Source organism: Blennius ocellaris (genome assembly GCF_963422515.1).
Source record: "Blennius ocellaris genome assembly, chromosome: 21".
Classification (NCBI taxonomy): Eukaryota; Metazoa; Chordata; class Actinopteri; order Blenniiformes; family Blenniidae; genus Blennius; species Blennius ocellaris.
The window spans coordinates 21,429,426-21,452,579 of record NC_137670.1 but is presented as its reverse complement, the minus strand read 5'-3'; the positions used below and the strand labels follow the sequence as shown (position 1 = coordinate 21,452,579).

The window sequence follows — 23,154 nt, the reverse complement described above, 5'->3', positions numbered from 1 at the left end:
ACCTGCTAGTAACCTGCCAGTACCAACTAGTTTTATTAGCTCATAACCTGCCAGTAACCTGCTAATACCAACTAGTTTTATTAGCTCAAAACCTGCCAGTAACCTGCCAATACCAACTAGTTTTATTAGCTCAAAACCTGTCAGTAACCTGCCAATACCAACTAGTTTTATTAGCTCATAACCTGCCAGTAACCTGCTAATACCAACTAGTTTTATTAGCTCATAACCTGTCAGTAACCTGCCAATACCAACTAGTTTTATTAGCTCATAACCTGTCAGTAACCTGCCAATACCAACTAGTTTTATTAGCTCATAACCTGCCAGTAACCTGCTAATACCAACTAGTTTTATTAGCTCATAACCTGTCAGTAACCTGCCAATACCAACTAGTTTTATTAGCTCATAATCTGCTAGTAACCTGCCAGTACCAACTAGTTTTATTAGCTCAAAACCTGCTAGTAACCTGCCAGTACCAACTAGTTTTATTAGCTCATAACCTGCCAGTAACCTGCTAATACCAACTAGTTTTATTAGCTCAAAACCTGCCAGTAACCTGCCAATACCAACTAGTTTTATTAGCTCAAAACCTGCTAGTAACCTGCCAATACCAACTAGTTTTATTAGCTCAAAACCTGCTAGTAACCTGCCAATACCAACTAGTTTTATTAGCTCAAAACCTGCTAGTAACCAGCCAATACCAACTAGTTTTATTAGCTCATAACCTGCCAGTAACCTGCTAATACCAACTAGTTTTATTAGCTCAAAACCTGCCAGTAACCTGTCAATACCAACTAGTTTTATTAGCTCATAACCTGCCAGTAACCTGCCAATACCAACTAGTTTTATTAGCTCATAACCTGTCAGTAACCTGCCAATACCAACTAGTTTTATTAGCTCAAAACCTGCTAGTAACCTGCCAATACCAACTAGTTTTATTAGCTCAAAACCTGTCAGTAACCTGCCAATACCAACTAGTTTTATTAGCTCATAACCTGCCAGTAACCTGCTAATACCAACTAGTTTTATTAGCTCATAACCTGTCAGTAACCTGCCAATACCAACTAGTTTTATTAGCTCATAACCTGTCAGTAACCTGCCAATACCAACTAGTTTTATTAGCTCATAACCTGCCAGTAACCTGCTAATACCAACTAGTTTTATTAGCTCATAACCTGTCAGTAACCTGCCAATACCAACTAGTTTTATTAGCTCATAATCTGCTAGTAACCTGCCAGTACCAACTAGTTTTATTAGCTCAAAACCTGCTAGTAACCTGCCAGTACCAACTAGTTTTATTAGCTCATAACCTGCCAGTAACCTGCTAATACCAACTAGTTTTATTAGCTCATAACCTGTCAGTAACCTGCCAATACCAACTAGTTTTATTAGCTCATAACCTGTCAGTAACCTGCCAATACCAACTAGTTTTATTAGCTCATAACCTGCCAGTAACCTGCTAATACCAACTAGTTTTATTAGCTCATAACCTGTCAGTAACCTGCCAATACCAACTAGTTTTATTAGCTCATAATCTGCTAGTAACCTGCCAGTACCAACTAGTTTTATTAGCTCAAAACCTGCTAGTAACCTGCCAGTACCAACTAGTTTTATTATCTCATAACCTGCCAGTAACCTGCTAATACCAACTAGTTTTATTAGCTCAAAACCTGCCAGTAACCTGCCAATACCAACTAGTTTTATTAGCTCAAAACCTGCTAGTAACCTGCCAATACCAACTAGTTTTATTAGCTCAAAACCTGCTAGTAACCAGCCAATACCAACTAGTTTTATTAGCTCATAACCTGCCAGTAACCTGCTAATACCAACTCGTTTTATTAGCTCAAAACCTGCCAGTAACCTGTCAATACCAACTAGTTTTATTAGCTCATAACCTGCCAGTAACCTGCCAATACCAACTAGTTTTATTAGCTCATAACCTGTCAGTAACCTGCCAATACCAACTAGTTTTATTAGCTCAAAACCTGCTAGTAACCTGCCAATACCAACTAGTTTTATTAGCTCAAAACCTGTCAGTAACCTGCCAATACCAACTAGTTTTATTAGCTCATAACCTGCCAGTAACCTGCTAATACCAACTAGTTTTATTAGCTCATAACCTGTCAGTAACCTGCCAATACCAACTAGTTTTATTAGCTCATAACCTGCCAGTAACCTGCTAATACCAACTAGTTTTATTAGCTCATAACCTGTCAGTAACCTGCCAATACCAACTAGTTTTATTAGCTCATAATCTGCTAGTAACCTGCCAGTACCAACTAGTTTTATTAGCTCAAAACCTGCTAGTAACCTGCCAGTACCAACTAGTTTTATTAGCTCATAACCTGCCAGTAACCTGCTAATACCAACTAGTTTTATTAGCTCAAAACCTGCCAGTAACCTGCCAATACCAACTAGTTTTATTAGCTCAAAACCTGCTAGTAACCTGCCAATACCAACTAGTTTTATTAGCTCAAAACCTGCTAGTAACCAGCGCGATCTTCGTGTTGTAAACATTTGGTCGATCACATTGAGAGACCAGCTGATCAATTCCATGGTTCTGGTTAAATTCGGATGCGGGTCTGAAGAGAGTCTCTTGTAGATCAGACACAAGACGGTACAGGACGGAGCAGCAAGCAGGGAAGACGAGGGGGAGAGGAGAGAAGAGAGAAGAGGGGAGGAGAGGGGGAGAGGAGAGAGAAGAGGGGAGGAGAGGAGAGGGGGAGAGGAGAGGAGAAGAAAAAGCGTCCGCCTTCGCTGAGAGCCGGACTTCCAGTTATCCAGCTTCCACTCAATACAAGTCCTGGAGTTCTACTCAATGGTGTCATAATCTAAACCAACAACTTGCTTACGAGACCCAATATCCTCTAAACTGTTTAAAGATATTTTCCCTGTGATTAGTACATCAATACGAGATCAGATCAACGTATCTCTAATAACAGGTTATGGACCACAAGCCTTTTAAGTTGCTGTTGTTAAACCTCTTGTTAAAAACACACCTTGACCCAGGAGTCTTAGTAAATTACAGGCCTTCCAACTTTATGAAAAACATTTCCTCTCCTCTCAATCTATCTCTCTGTCTTCCCTATCCTCTCCTCTCCTCTCCTCTCCTCTCCTCTCCTCTCCTCTCCTCTCCTCTCAATCTATCTCTCTGTCTTCCCTATCCTCTCCTCTCCTCTCCTCTCCTCTCCTCTCCTCTCCTCTCAATCTATCTCTCTGTCTTCCCTATCCTCTCCTCTCCTCTCCTCTCAATCTATCTCTCTGTCTTCCCTCTCCACTCCTCTCCTCTCCTCTCCTCTCCTCTCCTCTCCTCTCCTCTCCTCTCCTCTCAATCTATCTCTCTGTCTTCCCTCTCCACTCCTCTCCTCTCCTCTCCTCTCCTCTCCTCTCCTCTCCTCTCAATCTATCTCTCTGTCTTCCCTATCCTCTCCTCTCAATCTGTCCCTCTCCTCTCCTCTCCTCTCCTCTCCTCTCCTCTCCTCTCCTCTCCTCTCCTCTCCTCTCCTCTCCTCTCCTCTCCTCTCATTCTATCTCTCTGTCTTCCCTCTCCTCTCCTCTCCTCTCCTCTCCTCTCCTCTCATTCTATCTCTCTGTCTTCCCTCTCCTCTCCTCTCCTCTCCTCTCCTCTCCTCTCAATCTATCTCTCTGTCTTCCCTATCCTCTCCTCTCCTCTCCTCTCATTATATCTCTCTGTCTTCCCTCTCCTCTCCTCTCCTCTCCTCTCCTCTCCTCTCCTCTCCTCTCCTCTCAATCTATCTCTCTGTCTTCCCTATCCTCTCCTCTCCTCTCCTCTCCTCTCCTCTCCTCTCCTCTCATCTCATCTCATCTCATCTCATCTCATCTCATCTCCTCTCCTCTCCTCTCCTCTCCTCTCCTCTCCTCTCCTCTCTTCTCCTCTCATTCTATCTCTCTGTCTTCCCTCTCCTCTCCTCTCCTCTCCTCTCCTCTCCTCTCCTCTCCTCTCATTCTATCTCTCTGTCTTCCCTCTCCTCTCCTCTCCTCTCCTCTCCTCTCCTCTCCTCTCCTCTCATTCTATCTCTCTGTCTTCCCTCTCCTCTCCTCTCCTCTCCTCTCCTCTCCTCTCCTCTCCTCTCCTCTCCTCTCCTCTCCTCTCCTCTCCTCTCATTATATCTCTCTGTCTTCCCTCTCCTCTCCTCTCCTCTCCTCTCCTCTCCTCTCCTCTCCTCTCCTCTATCCTTTCACCCCAACTGGTCAGCAGAATTCCTCCACCTCTGACTCTGGTTTCTACAAAGGTTTATTCCTGTTAGAGGGAATTTTTCTTTCCACAGTCGCAAATAAACCTGCTGCTCATGTGGATCTGTTGGGCTTTTCTATTTCCTCTCTGAAAAGCACCTTGGAATGACTGTGTTTGTATTTGGTGCTATATAAATAAAGTTGAATCGAATTGATTAGATTAGCGACCAGGATCGACTCAATGCCCCCCCCCCCCATAGTGGCAGCAGGAGGGCCGAGTGATGCACACATGCCCTGCAGCGCAATGGTTACATGCCCTGCAGCGCAATGGTTACAAGCCCCACCACCTTGCCCATATGTGCATTGTTCTCCAATTTTTGTTGTAAGCGGGTTTTTTTACGTGTTTCTATGTACTGAGGAGATTTTTTTTCCTACTCCCACACTGTACCCCCTCCAAAGGAGCATAGTTTGGGACTTGCTTTTTTTTTTTTTTTTTACCTCTCCTTACCTCCTGTTTTCCATTGTCCATCTAAGCATGTTGTGCTGCGCATGCTTGTTGCACACACTGGCTACCTCGGTGACTCTTTGCACCAAGTGCCAAATAGAATTTCATTGTACCATACAATAACAATGAAACAAACTCTGAACTATGAAGGAAACCTGATCTGACTATGAGTCTTTTTCCTCTTCAAAAGCTGAACACTTCCTGATAAAACTCTTTTAAATAGAATGTATTCCTCACTGTGCAGACCTGATCCAGGTGGAAGAGGACATGAGCGATGTCCAGGACTCTTTCCACAGTCTTTTCAGGATCAGGCGTGTCTTCATAATGATAGGGGAGGTCTCTGTACAGAGCCATCTGCCATCGGATAGCTGGATCCTCCAACTGCAACCAACACAAACACATTAGTGGACTTCTGTATGAGCTCAGCTTCAACCTGTCAGTTACAAATACATATCATAAGTGCAGTATAAAAAAGAGCAGCATATCAGATGTAAAATTAGATGAAAGTCGGCAAGCAATATGTCAAAATACTACTTGTATACACTGACCAGCCATGTAATTATGTCAGAATAATGTGTAGATCACTCTTCTGCTGCTAAACAGCTGTAATCCATCATGTCATGGACACAAATAAACTCTGAGACATATTGTGATGTTTGTCAGCAGCTGAATCTTTGAATGCTCCATGAATCCAATTCATAATGTTTTGTTGCATGTTATGAGGCAAAACAAAATAGATTTTGGTATGTGGCAATAGCTAGATGAAATGTAAAAACACTTTTTTTTAGTTAGGAATTATTCTTTTTGGCTACAAATAAATTGGTTCATATTCCTCAACAAAGAAATGATTCAAACTTAAAGTTAAAAAGGTGCTTACCTTCCCTTGTATATGCAGATTGTTCTTGATGATTTCTCTAACTTCGTCCTCTGTGTCTTTCTGTAGAGAAACCTTGTCATTAACTGTTCTCCACAGAGAACTAAAGCAATAATAGAATAAAACCCTCATCTGAATGCACACAATCTTTTGCATGGAATTATCGCTTTAGACAGGATCTTAGCAAATCTGATTGGACCAGCCCGTTTGTGAAATGTGTTGCAGGAATTACATTATCAGTTGGTTTCAATTTGTTTCCCAAATTAGAAAAACCTTTATTTCTGTCTCAAAAGGATCTCAAATGGTGGATACTGATCGCAGGATCCTGAATGGTGGATACTGAACGCAGGATACTGAACACAAGACAGTGAAAGCAGGATACTGAACACAGATACTGAATGGTGAATACTGAATTCAAGATACGGAACGGTGATTACTGAACACAAGATACTGAATGCAGGATACTGGATACAGGATACGAAACTGTGGATTCTAAAAACAGGATACCGAACAGTGGATAGGTCGTTGAAGGTTCTACCTGAGTGAAGCGGCTCTTCGCCAGTGCAATGAGCTCATGTTCTCCGGGAGCGCAGATGTTGAGTCCCACAGGAAGCAGCCGCTTCAGAGTGGCAACAATCAGACTGGTCTGCATTGAGTACCGATCGCCCTTTCTCTTCATCTTCTTCCTCTCCTGATCAGAAACTATTCCCTGAAGCAACGCCAAACAAAAGAAAAGAGATGGAAACAAGTACCTTATGATGGTAAATGTACTACCTGCTATTGGTTCCACAGGTTTTCACTGATGTTTCTTCAGTAGCCTCGAGTGTCGTTACCTTGGACATCTTACACTTGGTGTCAGAGATGAGGAAGGACATGTTGTTGATCTCGTTCTGGACCACAAAGTTTTGCTCCTCTCTCTTGAAGTTCTGCAGACAAACAACACAGCTCTGTCTCCTCTTTCAACCAGCCCTGTGGGTCTGTATCGTCTGTCCTGGATTTACTCTCATCTGATGATCATCATTTATAACATATATTTACAAGTAGAAGAGTACACTTATTATCATTACTTTTAAGGCTTTATATCAGAGTACCACTTGCGGTAACTTCACAGTGAATCATAAGTGATCAGCTGCTACTCAGTGTGTATGAGGTTGAGTCTTTGGAGCTCCTGATGTTTGATGTTTGATGGCCTGAGTAACCATTATCCCTTCCTTCACCAGAAGCCACCGTAAAGAACATTTAATAGAACTGTCTCTTCAGACCACTCTTCTAACATATTTAATTGCAACCACTTGCAGGGTTTTATTATACATACTCCAGAGTCAATCTGTGACTGTGCATTTCATCTTCAAGGATTATGAAGACTAATGCCTGGCCACTAATTTAATGTAAAATAATTGCATTTCCTCAGATCCATTTCATATAATCTTGCATATTACAAAAAATGTGAAGAGGGCGGCTTGTAATCCATAAACCATTATTGTCACATATCTACATTATACTGTCCAATCTTTGTCTCTACTGATTTAGACTAATCCAACAACGGACCAGAGCTTCTCCAAGTCCAGACTTTCATGACGACAAGCAATGAGAGTTATCTTGACAGGCAATTTAGTTTCCATTCATTCAAATATTACATGCTGTAAATCTAAAATATTGAAGTGAAATAGTGAAATTTGTAGTACTGTGTCTTAACCCTTTAATCTGCTCAATTGTCCTTACATGCGACTTGGCCCAGAAGATGAAAACCTCAGCCACCATTCGGAACAGCTCCTCAGCCTCTGTGTTGGACTCTTTTAACCATCTGGCCCTGCAAACACAAGCAGTCAATTAGCATACAAAATAGCTGGCTTACTGCAGGCGGCACAGCACAGGTTGTGGTTATGCAAGATCTCAAACAGCAGAGTCAAACATACAGAAAAACCTTGTAAAATAACTGAGAAGACATGAACTGAAACATTTCATAACAATATACTGCTGCTCCTCATCCCACCACTTGGAGCTGCACTTTGTTGATTTCAGAGTACAGATCACAACGACGACGTACTCCTGCACACAGTTGTAATGTTTTTCACACTGGTAGTTATTAATGTTCAGGGCCCAGTTGTTCAAAACTGGGTTATTTTAACCACTGGTTCAGCCCCAACCACTGGTTAAATCCTTTGTTCAAAACATGGTTAGTCATCTCGTTAGTTTAAGTCGCCGTCAAAGCTAACAGTGAGGTTAATACTTTGCCCAAGGCTCCACCCACTTTCAAGCCTCCGTTCTTCCGCATTTTTTCTTAAGTATTACCAGTTACCGAAAATGACATAGTGGTGGATGGCAGTGCAGTGTTTTTATCTGGTCTATAATACTACTATGAAACATGACAAACTACGCGGAGATCAGGATATTAAAGTGGAACATAAAAAGTGATCTCGATGATAGACAGCATCATGTTGCCTCATCTTTTTTTAATTTTGACCTGAGAGAACAATATAGAAAGTGATTGTACGAAGCCCTGGAGTGGCCATAGAGAAAAATACTAACAATATGTGGGAACGAGATAATAAGTCATTACTTCAAATGAATAAAGCGAGGGAACAAGATAATTCAATATGTGGCTGCAAGATCCTTTAATTGTGGCCACGAGTTAATTACCTCGAGTAACATTGCAGTGATGGTAGAGCCACACAGTCAGCTGCCAAGGATACACAATATAGAAATAGTTTTCCATTGTCATTTTTCAGACGCTTTTCATTGTAATAGAATTGTAACTAACTTCACTTCCAGGTCTTGCGTCATGTTATGACCGCAGGCTGAGGTCTGTATGAGGCTGCATTGTTCCACTTTGAGACGCTCCACAGCACTTCTTTATAATAAAGCAATATTTTTGGTTCATCAGTAACAGTGATGCTCGTAATGCGTTACTCTCATATGCCCACTTTATACAATAACTTAACAGTACAGTAATTTAACATGTTACTATTTCTAAACCGTCCATCCATCATCTACTGCTTATCCAGGACGGGTCCTGGAGGCAGCAGTCTCAGCAGAGTTGCCCAGACTTCCCTCACTCAGACTCTTCCTCCAGCTCTTCCCGTGGCACCCCAAGGTGTTCCCAGGTCATAGAGAGACATAGTCCCTCCAGGTGTCCTGGGTCTGTCCTGAGACCTCCTACTGGAGGGACATGATGGAACACCTCCCTAGGGAGGCGTCCATCTGAAACAGGTGCCCGAACCTCCTCAGCTGTTCCTCTGGATGTGGAGGAGCAGCGGCTCTACTCCGAGCTCCTCCCTGATGACTGAGCTCCTCACCCTATCTCTAAGGGTAACTGAGCTCCTCCCCCTATCTCTAAGGGTGACTGAGCTCCTCACCCTATCTCTGAGGGGGACTGAGCTCCTCACCCTATCTCTGAGGGGGACTGAGCTCCTCACCCTATGTCTAAGGGTGACTGAGCTCCTCACCCTATCTCTAAGAGTGACTGAGCTCCTCCCCCTATCTCTAAGGGTGACTGAGCTCCTCACCCTATCTCTAAGGGTGACTGAGCTCCTCACCCTATCTCTAAGGGTGACTGAGCTCCTCACCCTATGTCTAAGGGTGACTGAGCTCCTCACCCTATGTCTAAGGGTGACTGAGCTCCTCACCCTATGTCTAAGGGTGACTGAGCTCCTCACCCTATGTCTAAGGGTGACTGAGCTCCTCCCCCTATCTCTAAGGGTGACTGAGCTCCTCACCCTATCTCTAAGGGTGACTGAGCTCCTCACCCTATGTCTAAGGGTGACTGAGCTCCTCACCCTATGTCTAAGGGTGACTGAGCTCCTCCCCCTATCTCTAAGGGTGACTGAGCTCCTCACCCTATCTCTAAGGGTGACTGAGCTCCTCACCCTATCTCTAAGGGTGACTGAGCTCCTCACCCTATGTCTAAGGGTGACTGAGCTCCTCACCCTATCTCTAAGGGTACACCCAGCCACCCTACGGAGGAAGCTCATTTCAGCCGCTTGTATCCGGGATCTGGTTCTTTCGGTCATGACCCATAGTTCATGACCATAGGTGAGGGGAGGAACGAAGATCGACCAGTAAATCCAGAGCTTTGTCTTTTGGCTCAGCTCCTTCTTCACCACGACGGACCGATACAACGTCTGCATAACTGCAGACGCTGCACCGATCCGCCTGTCGATCTCACGCTCCATCTTCCCCCCACTCGTGAACAAGACCCCGAGATACTTGAACTCCTCCACCTGGGACAAGGGCACTCCACCGACCTGGAGGGGGCAAGACACCTTTTTCTGGTGGAGAACCATGGCCTCGGATTTAGAGGTGCTGATCTTCATCCCAGCTGCTTCACACTCTGCTGAGAACCACGTCAGTGCACGCTGAAGGTCCAGGGTCAATGAAGCCAACTGAACCAGATCATCTGCATTTCCACACCAGTAATCTGATTAAAGTTACTTGTCCAAGTCAGTATGCATTATTATTATAGTGTCCCACAAGACGAGTTTCTTGTCTGCAAAGCCGCTTTATCATTAAACAGAACCAGCTTCTCCTCCAAACTGACAGACACACTCAAGGCTGATTCATACTCATTCATACGTGGTCTGAAATGTCAGACCGTGTCATTAGAAAGAGGGACAGTCTTCAGTGCCTCAGCACTTTTCTCACCAAGCATGATTGTGACCATGTCCAATGCTGCGGGGAGGATTAGCTCCTCTGCTATGGTGTGAGCTTTTTTGCACCTTGCGATGTGGTGAGCAACTTTGTAAGAGCTAACAGGCTTTTTTGTTTACTGATGCCGCGCTGACAAAATGAGCGGCTTGTTGGCCATACTCATGGAGTTTACCATGAAACAACTCCAGTGGCTTACTGACATAACGGGTGTATGGTCTCCAGGTGTATGGTCTCCAGGTGTATGGTGTATGGTCTCCAGGTGTATGGTCTCCAGGTGTATGGTGTATGGTCTCCAGGTGTATGGTGTATGGTCTCCAGGTGTATGGTCTCCAGGTGTATGGTGTATGGTCTCCAGGTGTATGGTGTATGGTCTCCAGGTGTATGGTGTATGGTCTCCAGGTGTATGGTGTATGGTCTCCAGGTGTCGTCTTCATTTATTTGGTTTCATGCTGTCCTGCCAGAGTTTTTAGACATAAAACACAAACGGGTGTTTCCTGGTTCCCGACGTGTTCACGGTAAACCCAAGGGCGACGTAGCATCGTCATACCTCCTGCTCTTACTAGCTTTATGTTTACTGTCACCTGTTTTCTTTTCCTCTGACGCCTCATCCTTTTTTCTTTTCACTCCTGTCAGAAACTTCTCCACCTCTCCTCCTCCTCCTCCAGCTCTGTACACCGGTGTTCATGTGTAGTACTTCTTCTTCTCTACTGGTTGAACAGGCAGCCTGTTGATTAGTTTGAGCACTGCTGCCACCTAGTGGCTGGAGGCCCTTTTTTTAATCCTTCAAGCATGAATAAAGACACTAATACTGAAAGTCGCCCCCGCCTCGCGCCCCCCCTGACACCCCACCACGCCCCCCCAGGGGGGCACGCCCCACCATTTGAGAAGCACTGGGCTAAACGCAGGTAGACTCTCCTTACTAATTCAGTGACTTCTGAAGGCTCTTGTTAGCACTGGATTCTATTTAGGGGATCAGAGTAAAGGGGATAGAATACTTACACGTCACATTCTTCCACATTTTATTTCTAAAACTATATTTGATAATGCAGAATGTTTGGTTGGTTATCACATAATATCCCAATAAAATACATTTACATTTGTGGTGGTAATGTTGTAATGTGAAACAGTTCACATGGAATCCATATTTTTGCAAACTGACATGGTCTTCAGAGAATCACTTGCAGCAGAAAGGTGTAAAAGATGAGCTAAAAAGTGCAGGATTCACTTGTATATTTTGCATTGAGTTAAAAATAATATTGTATTTTAAATGATCGAAGTGTATGCAGTTTGACAGCCCTGGTCTGAAGCCATGAGCCTAACAAGAACGGTGCTGGTGTTTAGATTTTCTTACCTGTTGTAGTCCACAAATCGTATGAGAAGAGGGTAGAAGGCGTAAAGGTCTCTGACCAACACCGTGAACTGGTCCATGATAAGGAGCTCCGTCTCCGACATCTCCCCCCTGCCTTCTGTCTTGCTGTGCTCTTCATCCATCAGCACAACGGCTGCTTTCTACACCCCAGTCACACACACACACACACACACACACACACACACACACACACACACACACACACACACACACACACACACACACACACACACACACACACACACACACACACACACACACACACACACACACAATATGAAAAATACAGATACTTTAAAATAAAAAATACCATTCATTAGACTTTACAATAGTGTTGGGATTTTGTGTTAATTTTCTTCTCTATTCCTAAACCCTTTACGTATTAATATTACACATGAAAGAGAATAAAATATATTCAGTTTTATTGCTATTTTAACTCGTACTAAAACTAACCCTATTACTATTTATTCTGAGTGTTCTTTCTGCGTGGAGCAATGCTACAAAGAATGTCTCTTTGGGATTAATAAAGTATTTAAAATATAAAAAAAAAAAAAAAAAAAAAGTATTTCCATTCTATTCTATTGCTGATTTGTCCGGTGGGGGTGCACTTTTCCACAAAGAGGAGAGATAACTACAATATTTGCTTTTGAGAGATCAGAAATACTAAACTATTAAGTTATTGGAAATGAATTAGCATCAATGTCTAAACCATACTCGGAGGATAAGACTGACGGGAAAGAACATTGTGTTTTAATTTTAGAAAAGTTTCACATTCAGGCTGCAACATTTTGAAAACTATGGCCTTGATGGAAACACCACAGTTTGCCAGTCAGGCCACGAGTTGGAGCTGGTTTTGTAGCGTACAGCTGTCAGCTCACTTTATTCTGTCTTCCTATATGGTGTTGGTCCACTCTATCGGTGTGAAAGAAATATTTTCCATGTATGCATATGATGGTGTACTAAATGATTGGCTCTTGAATTATTATTTTTTTTAAATGATTTCATTTACTCACACGTGAACAGAAAAACTAGTGATTGAAATCGTAGTGTGATTGCGGAGAGCGGTTTGATGGAAAGCGGAGTGCCACAGGGCCTTGGTTTGGGAAAATATGTTGTCTTAATCAATTTTTATGGAAAATAACTTGAATATGAAGATATTTATTTACCGTGACATGTACTGCCTTTTGTATATTAATAATATTTCAGATAGTTTATTATACATTTCACCAAAATAGTGCACAAAATGTAAACATTTGCAGGACATGCAATGTTTTTACACTCCAACTGAGGGAAATTGTTTTGAGTTGTTAGTGTTTATTGTTTTTATTTGCCCCAGTGAGATCAAATTGAGTTCAACAGTCTGGCTCTAGAAGCTTCTTGCACATGTTCAATCGTTTCTGATAGTCATCCAGTGTGAGGCTGATGTCCATTTACTTACACCAAAGACCCAAAAGCTTCAGTTCAAAATGACTTTTCTGACATTGTAGAACACATTTCTATAATCTGTCAGTAGTCTGGAGACTTTAACAATGTGTTTAGCAGCTTCAGCACCAGAGGCAACAACTGGGTTAGGGTTAGGGTTAGGCTTAGAGGCAACCCTAGCCCTAACCCTAACAGCCACATTAAAACTGGACTTTCCATTTAGAGGCCCTTTAACCAAACGGCAATCTGAGAAACCTGTGGAACTCTACATAGTTTATTCATTTAAATTTAAAAATAATATCATATCAGAATTATATACGGTAGGTGAGAACTGACATATTTTTGAAGATCTTCCTGATCTTCTTTAGGGATGTCAGTCCACAGCAATCCTCTTAACTTTTTAAGACTATTGAGTTCATTATGAAAGCCTTTTAAAATGGAGGGATTTATTTACAACATGGTGCAAAGATCAGCATATATATGATGATACTCACTTTTTTGAGCTTCTTCATCAGAGGTAGGAAGTGAGTCTTCAGTAACTGAGCTTTGGCTTTACTGATGATTGGCTGAGAAAATACTTTGAGTAGAGGACAAATCGAATCAGGTCAGTCAAGCACGTCCAACATTTCATTGATTCTGAAGATCTAAAAATGCGTTTGAGTCAACTCACCATTATTTTATCCAACAACACAATTTTCTAATTTCATCCAACTAATCAATTTTATGCGTGCACACCCACACACCCACACCCACACACACACACACCCACACCCACACCTACACACACCCACACACCCACACCTACACACACACACACACACACACACACACGGTAATGGGCTATGAACCATCGATAGCAGAGAAGCGTGTTTGTCCAAAGCAGATCTTTCCTATAGATAAAAGTACACTAAACATACAGTATGTTAAAGTTAAAGATAATGATATGTGGGACTGTCAACTAACCACTAAGTGAACTCTTGTGAGATTTGTTCCTATTTGAAGCTCGTCTGAGGAAGACTAAACTGCAGCTTTCAAGACGCTGTCTGTCTCTCATGGGCATTGATGTTTACCAGCCAGTCTCTTCATCCAGGCACCCTCATCTATTCCCAGGTTGTTGTAGATGATCTTGAGGATGTTTCCCAGCAAGGTGTTCATGTGGTCGGAGGTCACAGATGTGCAGCAGTTGTCAGCCATGTTTGAACTGCTCTCTGGTCCATGTTCCCACCAGTGAGACATGTAGCTGCACATCATGGGCAACACGACCTGTGGAAGAAAATACAGTGAGACATCAAGCTGCAGTTGACAAAATCTAACACTCATCTGGGAACCCATCCATCCATCAGCTTTATACAAAGAGTATGGTGACACTAGAGCTAATTCCAGCTGACTGAACACAGGTTCCACCTGGACATGTCACCAGTCCATCACAGGGCAAAGACAGAGATAGAGGATGGGGGGAAATGACCTCATTCACCTGTAGACCCCATCACCTGTTTCACTGGTGACCTGTGACCCCGACAGATCACTGTTCTTGAACCTTTTGTTGCTTGATCTGAAGGTCCCCTAAATTTACAATGTGCTCACGACCTTTCTTAGTAAACATTTTATATTTCACCCTCTTTATTCATACATTCACTGAAGATGGGCATCTCAGTAATGTCTGCATACACAAGCGCGCGCATACACACACACACACACACACACACACACACACACGGGCCCTGCTCACAAGACGTTTAATGTGACAACACCTAATCCGTTAAAAAAAAGAAAAAAGAAAAAAGGAGTGTTTACGCTGCAGCAGCAGACACAGAGACAATGGTTTAGTTAGTATGCCAGGCCATGCAAGGGCGCTGTTGCTTGAGTTTGTAATGAAACCACATAGACATGCATGTTTAGAAGAATACACTACAGACAATGGAGAGCACCCGACATCCGTATGGGCTGATGACGCAACAGATGCCATCAGGGGTGAGTCTCAACTATAAAAATACTGATATGGCCAATAAAACTAGAATACTGACTGTTGGAGCTATATGTCATTTGTTTAGTTTAGGCTTAAGTTTAGTTACAGCCTAAATTCTTTCTTTTGCTTTATTTTGGATTCATATTGATTCTTTTTTTGTTGATTATTTTATTTAAATTCCGACATTATCACCTTACCTTCCTCTTTATTGGTCACTTAAGCCCGGTTCACACGGCAGGATAATTAGACCGATTTTGGCCCGATTCTCTCCTTCTGACAGTCTAAAGACGCTCAGATCATCATCAGATCATCTTATCACATATTCCTGCCGTGAGTTCAGATGCTCTCGTCTGCTGGGAAGGATGTTGGGACCGCTCCCATCTGAGATCAGGGATATTCAACATGTTGGATTGTTTTGGTCAGAGTTCTCGCCATGTGTGGTTTCCTCTGAGGGGAAGACGCTATGAGCCTGCTGACTGTGACGCGTAGCCAATCAGAAAGCGAGGTGATGTAGTGGCGCTGGACCGGAAGTGGGCGGGGAATCCAAAACATCAAAACCGCTGTCATGATGAACCAACGCCTCTTCTTTTTAAAACGTGTTTTTTCAGAAAAAAAAACCCCCACCGCAAACGATCGCCATTGCATCCTCTTCATCCACCAGGTTTGTTTACTCTGGAATCACGTTTGATCTCCAGAGGTTTTGCGAGATTTTCGGTCTAATCTGGGAATGTTCGCCAGTGAAATCAGTTTGTGTGTTGATGTTGCCGTGTGGCTGCTCACCACACAATGTACGACCAAAACTGATAAACCTGTGATTATTTATCGCCGTGTGTGCGGTCTCTCAGGTTTGGGAAATCTGCTGACAATTTTATAATCCTGCCGTGTGAACCGGGCTTTACAAGAGGTGACATTTACACAAGTGGGTCAAGGTGGGTGGAGCCGCAGGCTGCGAGGGCTTGTGGGTTTTTACCACACACATGCAGGAAAACAGACACACACAAAGGAATGACAGACAGGTAGTAGGAAATATAATCTGTATACTTGCTTCTAAAGGAAATAAACCACCTCAAACGGACTTTGCTGGTATGGACATGGAATTGTTGACGATGTGTTTCAGTAAGTAAAGCCAACCTGTGACGTAGCCTCAGTGGCCATTTGAAAGGTTTGGAGTCAAGGACAAATAGCCACTACATTAAGTAAAAAAACCTCCTCTGGATATATTGCTTTGTCTGAAAATTGGAATCAGCATTTGCTGGATGGCTCCGTGGAGGGAGGATTACGCACCTGGACGAAGGAAACAAGGGCGGCGCCTGGGAATGGCGCTGTGTGAGCTGGATATGGAGCAAACATTGTGATCCGACCCATTCCACAGCGCAAAGGCTTCCCTGGACACCGTGACCTTGACACTGCAGGAGCACTGGAGCTGCAGTAGTGTGCCGGATTAATGTCATTGTTTGGGTATGCACACGCTCGGATGACGCGCATGGCCACGCGCAACAACCACCATGCGTACTCAATGCCACGAACAACAGTAACCAACCCCGCAATGAATGTTTCATGGTACGTGCTATATTCACCCTTCGCAAATAACTTTGTGTGCACTGGATCAAGGGGGCATGTGACATATTGGAACAAACTGGAAGCAGAGCAGTGTTTGTTGATCTTGTAAACTTTGTTGAAAAACAAGTCAAAATAGTTTCAAACCCAATGTTTGGAAGCATAAATGATGTCTTCTCACCTAGCCACTCAAAGGTATGCAGGAAAGTGAAGCAGACAAGGAAAAGTGGTATGTTTGCAATTGGCATTATTGCAGTAAAGGATGGTCACTTACAAGAGGTGAAATTTACATAAGTGGGTCAAGGTGGGTGGAGCCGCAGACTGCAAAGGCTTACGGTTTTTTACCACACACATGCAGAAAGAGACACACATGCAGGGAGACAGACACACACGTGCAGAAAGACAGACACACACATGCAGAAAGACAGACACACACAAAGGAATGACAGACAGGTAGTAGGAAATATAATCTGTATACTTGCTTCTAAAGGAAATAAACCACCTCAAACGGACTTTGCTGGTATGGACATGGAATTGTTGACGATCTGTTTAAGCGAATAAAGCCAACCTGTGACGCAGCCTCAGTGGCCATTTGAAAGGTTTGGAGTCAAGGACAAATAGCCACTTCACTGACTGTGACTAATCGCACCGCAAGTCGCCATGTTTGTTTATAAGGGATGGAAGGGGAAGGGAGGGGGAGAGTTGCGCATGCGCAGTCACACGTTCCGTAGCCTTCGGCAATCTCTGCAGGAAGGAATAGCGGCCGTGAAAGAATCTTTCCACCTTGGGAGCCGGATCAAAAACTGCGGATTCAGTGTATCCGCACACTGGTTCCGTTTAAACGGACCCCTCAAAAGTGAAGAAAGTTTTGCGGATAGACAATTGTCGTGTAATCATTGTCGTGTAAATGGGGCCACAGTCACACACACCTACCTACCAACCTACAGGCCATTGATCTGAAATGCCTCTTTTTAACTGCCTCTTTTGGAAGGAAAATCCTTGTAGACATGGGAAGAAAATCCAAACTACACAGGGCAAGTCATTCTGTCTGTGGCAGCATGGCTCTGTGTGCTAAACTAAAATGAAAACACAATGACCAATGCTGCAGGCACCGCTTGAACGGGTCCTCACACACTGATGTACGTTGGAATGTGGTGCATGTTGAGGTTTGCTACATATCAAAGTGCAATGGAAATATGGGCGAACTATTACATTTAAGTGTCAAAAATGTCCAATTCTGTGGCTCACACAGCACATGACAGAGACCACCCCCCTCCCCCCAGCTAAAGTCAATCTTGCTATGCAAATGACCCTGTGTAAGGTTTATCAGCAGGGAACCTCTCAGCCTGTCTGTCTGACACCACCTTTCTCACAAAGTCACAATATCCACTGCAAGTCATCATCAACATATTTCACGCTCACAACGCCACATTTAAGGATCTTATGGTCCAGGAGTTAAGAATAAGACATGGAAACAACAAATGTAAAATATGATCTTTGACTTTGCCAGCAGGTGGCGCTGCGTCTGTGTGTGGTTTGGCTTATGGATGTGTTCAGGGGCCTCATTTATAAAACTGCGTAGGATTGACGTCAAAATTGGCGTACGCACGAAACACAGAAAGTGCTTACGCACAAAAATATCCTGATTTATAAAACAGTGCGCACACACGTCCTACGCCGATTTCCCTTTATAAATCACAATCCACTCTAAATGTGGCGCACCTGTGTGCGGGTCAGACCACGCCCATATTGGCCTATAAATATTCAGAGAAACGCCTCTCATGAATATTGATTCATGACTGAAAGCATGCCGAAAGCAGAAAGAAAAGCCAAGAAACGCAATTTGACCCAGTGTGAGGTGGAAGTTCTGGTCGGGGAGGTGGAGAAGAGGAAGGCGATATTTTTTGGTGGACACAGTGTTGGGGTCACCAACGCCAAAAAGGCTCCAGAGTGGCAGCATGTGGCGGATGGTGTCAATGCTGTGGCCTCAGAAGGTCGGAGTGTGGCTGACGTGAAAAAAAAAGTGGTCAGACATCAAAGTAGACGCAAAAAAGCGCCTGGCGTCACACAGGCAGAGCGTCTGTGCCCCGGGCGGGGGGACGGGCCCTCCGGAGCTCACCCCGCTGGAGGAAACACTGGCGGGGGTCATCGGGGAATCCCTCCTGAGTGGAGTGGTGACGGAGGTGGAGGGGGACACCGCCGCCTGCCCTTCAGGAGCCCGATGGTGCGCTCCACAATACTATAGATTCTAGGTCCTCTCCTCTGCGCCTTGTGGGTGAGGAAAAGGGGTGAGCAGCCACCGCTTGATGGTTAGGGTTCTCCACTGTCGCCTGCAAGGTCGTGAACGGGTTAAACACTCCTACAACATTGCAAGTCTCAGGACTTCACATGAATTCTCCGTACCAAGAAGCCACCCATCACGTACAGCCTCCAGTCTGCGCCCAACACTGCTATATGGGCTATATGATATAGGATGTTACACTGCATTCATATCAGTGGAAACATCATTTGCCCTACTGTTGTCTTACTATTGTCTTAATCATATGTTTCCCGTGTGCACTCCAGGGAGTATGTTTGTTTATTCATTGTAGAAATGTTATTGTTTACTATCCACTTCTTGCAAATAAACTGTCCATATATGAGGTCATATAACTATTTATTTTACACGATCGGTTTCACACAGTTTCTCCCGTTTCTTTCTTCTGCCATCAGTGGCGCAGTTTCTCCTTCCCCCAGTTCTGTGCGTACGCATGGGTCAGAGTTGGGTTAGGGTTAGGGTGACCCAGGGTCAGAGTTGGCGTGGAGGACCGCACATTTTCCCATCAAGTTCTTTTTTTATAAATCCCACGGTTTGCGTAGAGAGTGGCGTACGCATTCTTTTGTGCGCACGCAACGTTTATAAATGAGGCCCCAGGGCAGCACTGTGATGACACATGTGAAGTTTCAGGCAGATTGCAGCATATGGAGCAGAGTTACACTTCACGTCCTGTTTCATAGCAAACTATCAGATATTCATTGGAGCACCATGGCCACGCCCTTTGAATTTAAATTAATATTTTGATACACTTTCATCAGGAAAGCCTGTTGCATATACCAGGGTTCCTACATGTTTCTATAAGTTAAAATAAAGACTTTTTTAAGACCTTTTTAAGATGACTTGGAAGAAAATGTAATGCCTATTTCAAAGCATGTTCACGGTCAGCGTATATTGGTTCCTAATTGGAAACGGATTCATTAAGGTTACTTTCTTTGCAGCTTGGACATTTGCCAGACACATCTAAACATAATATGCAGCAAAGACATCCCTCATGCTACCAGAAAACATAGACACTAACCAATAATATTATAGAAAGCAGCATTAGCATTATAAAGCATTATCTGATCCACAAAGCACACAGTAGCCCGTTGGCTTGTTAATGTCACAGTGCACATTAGCATGATAGCTCGTCCACACACTACATGTTTGCTCGTCCTTAAACCGCATATTAGCATGTTAGCTCATTCAAAAAAAGCACACGTGTTGGGCCTTGTGAATCCATTTTCTCTCCCAAGCAGTTCTTCCCCAAGACAACAGGCAATGGGGAAACAATAGAACAGCAGGGGGGGAAAGCAAACCTGAGATGGCTGCAAGTCCCAGGTTGGAAAAGCCTCATCATTGGTCGAACCCGACCTCGACACAGCAGGTGTCTGAAATGCAAGTTGGTCAAACTCAGGGCCGCAGCCACTTCCCATCCTGGAACCCAAGCAGAGAGGACGTCTCTGCTTCAACAACCAGATAAAGAGAGCGCACAGTGGACCACAAGAGTCCAAACCACGTTTCTGCCCGCTGGCGAGCAGAACACACTGTTTGGACTGTCCTTTTTCTTTTTCTCGTTTCCTATTTTTTTTCGGATCTCGGGAGCCAGACGTGAAGCTGCACCCCCCCCCCCCCCCCCCCCACCCATACCTGCAGCAAGACCAGGCCGTACAGACGTCCAGTCCACAGATGGGTCCAGCACGGGTCCAGAATGGGACCACACAGCGCAACGAAGAGAGCTTTTGTCTGGGCAGCGCTGCTAGATTAGCTTTTTGTGTGTTTCACGTGTCGTTAATAAGAATCTGTTGTGTACGTGTGTGAGCGCGTTCACATGCCTCATCGCCAACTCAGGACTGGTTTTCCCCCTCAGAACAGGAGTTCTGAGGAGGTCTTGGTGGAGAACCGAACCCCGCCAGAACTTTCTCCCTCTTTTCTCTTTCTCTGTCCTTCATTAACCCTTTGTGTGTGCGTGCGCCCGCGCATCCCGCCGCCGCGTGTTAACTGATGGAGATAAGCTCTCCACATAGCCGCAGTTAGCATCCGAACCGCTAACTTGTGCCGCCGTGATACCTCCGTATCATCACCGGAGTTTGGCTGCATGTCTCAACATCCAGTTAAACTCCGGCGCTACAATAATGATTCTGCCCCGGTGAGCGCGTATACGCGCAACGTGTTTACCTGGTGGCCGAACATCCGCCACGTCCCCAGGAAGAGCGAGTCAAACGCCTCTAGTGGCTGTGTGGGTCATCACAATCTCTCTTTACGCCCACCTGGTGGTCGCAACGAGTCATTGCGACCTCCCTCCGCGCTCCGCCGCGTACCTATGGGGTTCTATTTGTGCCAAAATTCTCAGTCAGCGATGGGAACATTTGAACGCAAAAAATTTTATTGTGCTAGCGCACTAATAGCATTTTGAGGAAATATTTAAATTGCGCAAAGAAAAACTTGAGATTACGCCAAAATCATTCTTCATTGGTTATGAGGCACTGCCGGAATCCGAAGCAACCAATCAGAGTTCAATGCCCGCTCTGAATTTCTGTGATTGGTGGACAACCGTGTCTGTCACATTTGAGTTTTGCACATTTGGAGCGAGCGCACAGCAGGACTTGAGGACGTGGAGAGATTTGAGCGAGCAGGAGAGACAGGTTGAGCGCAGAGGAAGAATCTGCGCGAGCACGGAGAGAAACTGAGCCCAGAAATTATTTTTGAGCGTAATCTCAAGTTTTTCTTTGTGCAATTAAAATTTTTCCTCAAAATGCTATTAGTGCGCTAGCACAATACATTTTTTTGCGCTCAAATTTTCCCATCGCTTGCTCAGAATTTTGGCACAGATTTAACCCCATACGTACCCCGAGTGGTCGTCATGGTCACTGCCTCGAACCAGACGCCTGCCTCCCTCTGGCGTCCGCTCGAGATCATTACACCCAGTCACACTGACTGCCAACACCTGGTGGACACTCGTGGTCATTACACCCACTCAGACTCACACACTCACACACACCTTCACCCTCTTTCTTTGTACATAGGGTTTGCTGTGTAGTAGATTAGATCTTTGATGTTTGTTTCTTGATTGTGTTGCTTTAAAAAATAAATGACCATTTACTTTCATTAATAATTTAAATGTTTCATAAATTACTTGCAGTAATCTATTACTTGCAGTAATCTATTACTTACAGTAATTTTCAAAGCTAATAACCAACCAGAAATCCCAACACATGGTAGCTTGTTGATGTAGCAGAAGATAGCAGGTCTGTCATGTGTTGCTCAAGCCTGGCTGTGATTGATGTAACACTGACCAGAACGTATTGTAAAATCCTGAGTGTTGAATTAGACGGCAGTTGTCCCTTCATGGTATTGCGCAATCCCGGGTGTGGTGTCGAATTACACAGCAGTTGGTGGAACATTCCCTCAGTCGTTAGTGATGTCATCAGAGTGAGAGGACGGATTTTATCCAAATATTTTGGAAGCAAGTCCTATGAATCCATAGTTTTCAGGCAAATATCTAGATAAAAAAATTATGTCTTGAGAGTCTGTGTGGGTTTGGAAGTAGTCAGACACAAACTTTAGACAGTAGGGGGTGCTGCTTGATGCAGCCACACAGTTTTGGTCCATCTGACTCAATGATAAAATCGCAGGTGAAAAAAAAAAATTACTGCATCATTTATTCTCGTCATAAAGGTCATATGTTATGGAATTTTCCCAACATGTTTTACATCGTCTTGTTCGGCAGGTTCTCATCGCGAGGATGATGTGCTCGTTTTGTGGCTCAGAGTTATGATTTAGCCACAGTCACCACTTGTTCAGAGTGTTCTGTCATGGGGGTTTTTGACGAGAAAATTAAAAATTTCCATGTATTTGAATGGGAGGTGGAAAGAGGGTGGGATTCAGCATTCAGAACTTTGACTGCTAATAAAAACAAAACTGAACGTGTCATTCTGGATTATTGATCAGTAGAGTCTCCTCTATCATACAATATGTTTTTGAAGCCGATATGGCATTCGCTCTCAGAGGAGATAGCGTTTGAAACATCCTATTTTGAAAGGCAAATTGTCAACTTCCTGTTGAATTTAGGGCTGAGGTATCGGCACAACATTTGTAGGACTTGATGAGACAAACAATTGAGTTTTTATTTCATCTCTCTACAATATTCCTTGGGGCCGTGGTCACCGTTTTAATGCTTTTTAGTGTCGTAATTTGTCTGGGTGGCGCTAGAGAGACATTTTTTTTACCCTGGGGGTTAATTTTTACATTGGCTTACTATTTTGCTAGACTTGACAAGCATGCCAAATTTGGTGAGTTTTTGAGCGTGTTTAGTGGGTCAAGTTTT

At 43.9% G+C, this 23,154-nt stretch overlaps 1 protein-coding gene across 1 annotated transcript in view; it reads right to left on the bottom strand.

The window, feature by feature from the left end:
* ryr2a (ryanodine receptor 2a (cardiac)) overlaps positions 1-23,154 on the bottom strand; it is a gene marked incomplete at both ends in the record, with an annotated part of 435,130 nt that overhangs the window by 114,179 nt on the left and 297,797 nt on the right. The window contains 8 exons of the mRNA XM_080517507.1: positions 4,934-5,077; positions 5,574-5,633; positions 6,109-6,279; positions 6,404-6,496; positions 7,293-7,380; positions 11,569-11,726; positions 13,503-13,585; positions 14,079-14,271. Of these exons, the coding sequence (XP_080373633.1) occupies positions 4,934-5,077; positions 5,574-5,633; positions 6,109-6,279; positions 6,404-6,496; positions 7,293-7,380; positions 11,569-11,726; positions 13,503-13,585; positions 14,079-14,271 (990 nt within the window). The remainder of the gene's footprint in view (positions 1-4,933; positions 5,078-5,573; positions 5,634-6,108; positions 6,280-6,403; positions 6,497-7,292; positions 7,381-11,568; positions 11,727-13,502; positions 13,586-14,078; positions 14,272-23,154) is intronic.